At 56.5% G+C, this 6,000-nt stretch overlaps 1 protein-coding gene across 3 annotated transcripts; it reads right to left on the bottom strand.

Moving 5' to 3' along the window:
- Positions 1-914: 914 nt before the first annotated feature.
- Positions 915-5,749, bottom strand: TOR2A (torsin family 2 member A). 3 transcript variants are annotated; one of them, XM_074846708.1, is made up of 6 exons: positions 5,534-5,739; positions 5,110-5,165; positions 4,900-4,980; positions 3,637-3,812; positions 3,160-3,287; positions 915-2,575 (listed from the first exon to the last, which is right to left on the bottom strand). In XM_074846708.1, the coding sequence occupies exons 1-6, from the start codon at positions 5,688-5,690 to the stop codon at positions 2,331-2,333; spliced, it is 843 nt and encodes a 280-aa protein (XP_074702809.1). In that variant the 5' UTR covers positions 5,691-5,739; the 3' UTR covers positions 915-2,330. The 3 variants fall into 3 exon arrangements, with proteins under 3 accessions (XP_074702809.1, XP_074702808.1, XP_074702810.1); XM_074846707.1 differs by having other exon boundaries at positions 4,900-5,165; positions 5,534-5,749; XM_074846709.1 differs by lacking the exons at positions 4,900-4,980; positions 5,110-5,165; positions 5,534-5,739 and adding an exon at positions 4,411-4,530.
- Between the last annotated feature and the right edge of the window lie 251 nt (positions 5,750-6,000).

The following is a 6,000-nucleotide window of genomic DNA, read 5'->3' as shown; positions in this document are numbered from 1 at the left end:
CCAAGTGCGAGGGTTGAATTTGCTCCAGAGCGCAGTGACACGTTTCAGAGTTCACTGCTGAAATACTCCTGCTGGCAAAGGCTGGTTTTGCCCCTTTCTGCTCCTAAAAGGTGACGCTGGGTTGCTGGATGTCTACGCTTGGCCTGGGAAGCTTGTTCCAATCAGCTGTCTCACTCCTCCTCAGCCCTCCCAGATAAAGGATCACGTCAGGGGTTGCTGCAGGCCCATAGCTTTGCCTTTGCCTGGCACTTGTCCCCTGGCTGCTGATGGCACTAGAGGATGATCGGAAGGAAGCGGTTCCTGAGGGAACACGGGAGTAGGAGCTGTCGGAGGGACAGTGACTCGGGTGAGCAAGCCCGGGGCGTGGCGGCAGGGGCTGCAGGCGTGGATCTCACGCCCAGCCAGCACACGGAGCAGCAGCAGTAGCTGCTGCGGAAACGGCTGCTCCACCACTGCGCCCGCGCAGCCCCTCGCCTCAGCCCCAGCTCCCCACACGTAGGGCTGCCAGGCAGCCTTCGCTCTCCCCGGGCAGGAGGTGACCCGGCTCCCACCTCCTGCTGCGCTGGCACTAGCCCTGCCAAGGTGGCCGTGGGACCCAGAGATGTGCTCTGCAGTGGGGGGGAAGTGCTGCTGGGGCAGAGAGACCCAGTGGCCTTCCTGGACCTATGCTGGCCCCTCTGTGGAGGACGCCCGGCCCCACTACTGCCGCTTCGCCTCCTCCCCAGGGAAAGGCTGCTGGCTTGTTTCTAGCTGCTGCCTTGTTTCCAGTTAGCTAATCGGAGAGCATCAGCTCCGTGCTGCTAAATCCCCAGTCCCATTGCATCAGGCAGCTGTTCCCATGCAACTGCAAATTTTCCAAGTCCTTCCACACTAGCTGCAGTCAGGAATCCAAGTAAAAGATTCTTTTCCAACCATTTATTTCATAAAAGATTTATTTTAAAATTAGAAATGCATAACATTTTTGGAAGAGGCATTATTTTGGGGTCTGTCTCTGGGCCAGCTCCCGGGCAGCATTTGAGTGGTGTCTCAAATCGCTGGCCCCAAACCCTGGTCCTGGAGCTGGAATGATCCCAAGCGTTGGCAGCTCATTTCAGCACAGGGCCCGATCAGAGCATCCGGAGCTCTGGGAAGCATCCCTGCACCCATCCCTCGGACAGTCTGTTCCTAGAGAGTGAATGATTCTCATTCCTCTGACCTGTTCCCTCATCACTGACTGCATCGAGATTAAAACCTGGGGAAACGCCAGTGGTGCTGTGCACCCCATGCTTGGCAGTGTGAGCACTAATCCTCTGTAAGTTGTCCCCAGGTCCCCTGTCCATAAGTGACACGCCCCAGAAGTGGAATGGACGCTGGCCCGGCCAAAGCCTGCAAGGTCTGACCAGCAGAAGGATGTACGAGAGGCTCAACAGCTCATAGCACCAACTCTCAGCCTGCTGTAGAAATCATCATGGAATAAAAGGAATTTTCAAAACCTTTACTGGAACCATGGGCTCCCCTGGAGGTAGGACTGAAATTTTTCATAGCTGCTAAAATAAGCAAGAAGCCTTTGCTGCTGTTGTTTTCCTGGTTTGCTGCTGGGAAATCCTTTGGTCCTTAGGGGAAAGATGGACAAGGGGGTGGTTGGAAGAACCTGGTTCTTGGCAGATCAGGTGATGCCATCTCCCACATTACCCCCTGACACTTGTTGATGGTGAAGCTGGTCCCTACCAGCACCTATTCACAGTGAAAGGAAGCCGGAAACAAACTGGCTCTAAGACCTCCTTGAAAAGAAAACTTTGCTGCAACGTTGAAGGTGTTCACAGGCCAGCGCTGCGGGAGTCAGCACCAGCACTGTCATGCTGTACCAAGGAATTGAGGCACAGCCATTCTTAAAGACGTTTTAAAAAACTTAAAATGCTGTAGGAAAGAAATATTCTTCTGTGGGCTCAGAATCTTGATGTGTTGGATTATCAATAGCTGCCAGGAGAGGGGAGAGCTGCAGGTGGGTGCTGCTGACAGGCTGAGGAACCTGCCTGCGGCTGCAGGCCCTCTTAGCATCTCCCCCTTGTCGTCACATGTGTCTTGGGTGGAGGCCAAGCCGGTTGTATCCACCCTCACCTGGCCAAGGGGAAATCAGTAAAGTGCTTTAAATCGCATCACTTGTACTCGGTCCCGCAGCTGCATCCTGCAGCGGCCTCCTCAGGGCTGGAGAGACGAGCTCAGCAGGAGAGCGCAGGGGCTGCCGAGAGGGAACGCGCAGCTCCCGCTGCTCATCCCGCCAGCCCCGGGCTCTGCTGCTTTACAGCTCCGCACACATTCCCTATAGATCTGAGCAAGACCCTCGCCAGGGACTAGAAGAAAAAACTAATCCGAGAGGTCACTGTTTTGCAGCCTGTTGATGAGAATATTTTCTCTTCTTCTGGGAAGTAGGGGATGCTGTCAGCCACCTCCTGGACAACACCCGGACGGACTTCAAGGCCTTGCTGGACAAGTTCACTGATAACACACTGCTTTACGTGGTGGCGCTTCAGTGGGAGGAAGGGCACAACAAAATCAATGAGATGTTCGTTAATGATCCCAGATTTCCAGAATCCACCTGCAAAAGAAAAGGAAGAGACATGTTTTACCTTCAGAGAGCCTCTGCAGTCCCCAGAATTCAAACAGCTGCTTTGTGTGAAACTAAAATACTCAGCTGAAGACAGATCTGCTCCAGTTTTGTATAAGGAGAGAGTTGAACCCATCAGTTGTCTCCTCCTTCCCCCCCAGTAGACTTGTTCTCCAGGAATGGGGGGGAATTTATCTTGACTAGTCAGAATGTGAGCTCTGCTCCCTGTGACAAGGGCAAAGCAAGGAGGACCAGGCAGGCGGTGGGGAGCGGTACGTCTCGGTGCCTTTCCAGTGAGCGTGCTGTGCTGTCTGCCATCCCCCAGCTGTGAATACACTTTGTCGCCAAAGAACTTTGCTAAACGTGGCAACAGGTCTGCTGGCTTGGAAGGCTGGGCTATTCCTTCCCTTCGTCAAGAAAACTCGAGAGGATGGCAATTCCCTTCCCTCAAAACCCCCTCGTCCCTTTTTGGCTGCCTGGGAGGTGGCAGGCAGTGTTGGTGGCTGCCTGGGACGGGCCTGGCTCCCTCTGCCAGGCTCTGGCCCTGCAGGAAAGGCTCCGCTCCACGGACTCACTCTGAGGGTTTTCAAACACGGCTTTGGAGATGGCTGGCTCCAGGTCCTGCAGGCTGATCTCCTCCCGGTCCTTGCGGGCACGCCAGAGATCCAGCGTCATTTCGTTGATCTGCTCCCCCCCCGCGTTGCTGTGCAAGAATGAGATGCCTATTCAGCGTATATCTGGGAAAATGGTGCTGCGGGACAGAGGTGGCACCTGACACCCTCCGGCCTGCACGAGTGCAAGCCAGGATCTCCCAGCTGCCTGGCCTAAAATGACTCCTGTAAAGACAACCAAACAACAGGAACCAGAGAGCTTTTTCAGACTCTCCGGGCCTGTATTCACAATGAAATAGTGTCTCTTGGTATTTGTAGAGGCTCAAGGCTTGGAGAAGGAGAAGCAAAACAAGTGTGTGCTCTGAAGTAGGTATGACCTCTGCCCAAATGAGAAGCGGTGTGCTGGGAGGCCCCGAGGTGCCACGGAGCGGCCTCTCTTACCTTATGAAGATGAAGATCGCTTTGCGGTAGTTGGTCCCGAACACAACCCATGAGGGTCCCAGGAACGGTATGATCACATCGATCAGGCCCGGGTGCATCTTGTCCATCTCGTCAAAGAGAAAGGCCGACCGTCCACACTTTGTCAAGTTCCCTTGGATCCAGCGCTTCAGGCTTTCCTAGGAAGAACACCCACCAAGCTGTAAGGCAGCGAGATACTGAGGGTGGCTCAAGCTACCCCAGAGCAAAGGCTGAGACCTCAGCTCAAGCAGAGTTGAAGGTGCTGAAAGCAGCTTGTCCCTGCACAGCATCACCTACTTGGAGCAGGGACAGCCAGCACTGGGGAGGCCTCCTCTATCCTGGGGTTCACACAGTGGCTGTTACCAGCTTTATTAGCCCACTGTAGATCTTTTATTACAGATCTCAAGAAGGAGGCAGCACACTAAAGCTGGAGATTCAGACTCCTGCACTTCCCCACGTTCTTCTCTTTCACGGTGTATCTATGCAGTTCCCAGCTACTGCGTGCTTTTTGCCAGCTCCTGTCCTGGTGCACAAACATGTGCCTGCGTTGACCCAGAAAATCTCTGGCTCTTTACCACAGCTGAAGTTACTTCAGTGTAGATACCAGCCCACACAAAACCACTCGTGTCGCCTGGGGGCATGTATAAATCCTAATTGAAACACTTCACCCAGTATGGGTTTTACCTTCCTTGGAGTATTTCTTCTAAGGACACAATACAACAAATAACTTCTTCAAACACCCAGAAAGCAGCTAACCTTCATATTTTGATTCCTTCCCTTGCTCAGCTTTAAGAGACAGACTGGCACAGTTAAGAGTCTAGAGCTGCTGTTCAGGAGCTGCTTGCTCTGTGAGGAGAGGATTACAAGTCTAGCGATACGCAGCCACCAAGCTGTTTGGAAAGCAATGGGAGAATTTTAGTGCCTTTCATCTAAGCAAAGCACTTTTGTTTGTGCGTTCAAAGGACTGTGTAAATATTTAAGGAATGAGAACATGATCACAGCAAGGACTGCTGTGGGGAAGACGAAAGTGATAACTGAGTGCCAGAGTATATCAGAGTTACTAGTGGAGCTTTCAGCCAGTGTGTGGAGCCACTCACTCAGCCGTGTTTGAGAGGGTAAAACAAAGAGCTTTTATTCCTACTGCACTTCAGGAAACAGCCTGAATGCATTTGTACTGAGGATCAAGACGGACATAACCAAAGAAACCCCCAATCAAGTAGTACCGTGCTGAGAGGTGTCCCTTACCTTGTACTGCTCTATCCGCTCAGCGTGGGGGAAGTGCACTATCGGAGAGAACTGGTGAACGTAGGGGCTCTGGAGTCCACCCTGGAAGAGGTAGCGGACGATCATGGAGCTTACGTAAGTTTTGCCTGTTCCAGTCGAGCCATGGAAGGACATCACGAGGGGTTTCACCGGATGCCGGTTCTCCAGGAACTCCCTCACCCCCTTCATCACCTGCTGCCTCACCAGGGGCTGCCCCACCAGATTCATGGCCAAGTCACACTCCAGACCTGAAGCAAAGTCAAATCACGGCTCAGAACACGCAGGTTGAAGTAGCTCTCGTCTCCCGCACTGCGGCTGGCCCGTCTCCGAGAGCTGCTTCCTCGGCCCTCCCTGTCAGTCCGCCCAGGCTGCGGAGCGGCCCCGCCGCCCAGTCGTGCCCCTCGGCGGGGAGGGGGGAGGCCGAGAGCCCCCTCCGCGCCCCGCTCCAGGGACGGCCCCCGGGGAAGGGGCTCCTGGAGACCCCCCTGGCTGCCGGGACCCCCTGGCCCCCTCGGAGTGCCCGTCCTCAGAGGCTCCCCGGACCGCCGCGCCTCAGGGCCCCCCCGCGCCTCAGCGGCGGCCTCTCTCCCCTCCGCGGCCCGCCGCCCCCGCTGACCGCGCAGGTCGGGCCCGAAGCCGCACTCGCAGTCCTCCAAGAAGCCGCAGCGCAGCGCCCACAGGTCCCAGGCGCCGGCGGGGCGGGCGGCGGCCGCCAGCAGCGCCAGGGCCAGGGCCAGCGCCGGGGCCGCCGCCGCCGCCGCTCCGGAGGCCATGGCGGCCGCTCCGGCACCGCCCGCACTACAGCTCCCGGCGTGCCCCGCGCGGGGGCGGGACCACGGGGAAATAGGCGTGGCTATGAACCGGGGGCGGGATCACAGGAAAGTGGGCGTGGCTGTGAGTGGGGGGCGGGGCCTGGCCCATGCTGCCCCGCCTCCCGCGGGCAGGGCTGGCACTCTGGAGACCCCGGTCCCCCCTTGCAGAGCGGGGTCAGGGCAACCCCAGCGAAGGGCTGTCACTGGGCCACCGCGGGGGTCTGGGGGCCAGGCAGGGCTGGGTGCCCCTCACCAGCCCTTCCCTGGGGCT

This window comes from Strix aluco, chromosome 20, assembly GCF_031877795.1.
Source record: "Strix aluco isolate bStrAlu1 chromosome 20, bStrAlu1.hap1, whole genome shotgun sequence".
Classification (NCBI taxonomy): Eukaryota; Metazoa; Chordata; class Aves; order Strigiformes; family Strigidae; genus Strix; species Strix aluco.
This window is presented reverse-complemented; position numbering and strand designations above follow the sequence as displayed.

Excerpts from the sequence above, each read along its gene's own strand:
- TOR2A (XM_074846707.1), bottom strand. The coding sequence starts at position 5,690 with ATGGCCTCCGGAGCGGCGGCGGCGGCGGCCCCGGCGCTGGCCCTGGCC. Across the intron at positions 5,166-5,533 it reads CTTCGGGCCCGACCTGCGCG|GTCTGGAGTGTGACTTGGCC; the intron begins GTCAGCGGGGGC and ends ACTTTGCTTCAG. Across the intron at positions 3,288-3,636 it reads GCGATCTTCATCTTCATAAG|CAACGCGGGGGGGGAGCAGA; the intron begins GTAAGAGAGGCC and ends ATTCTTGCACAG.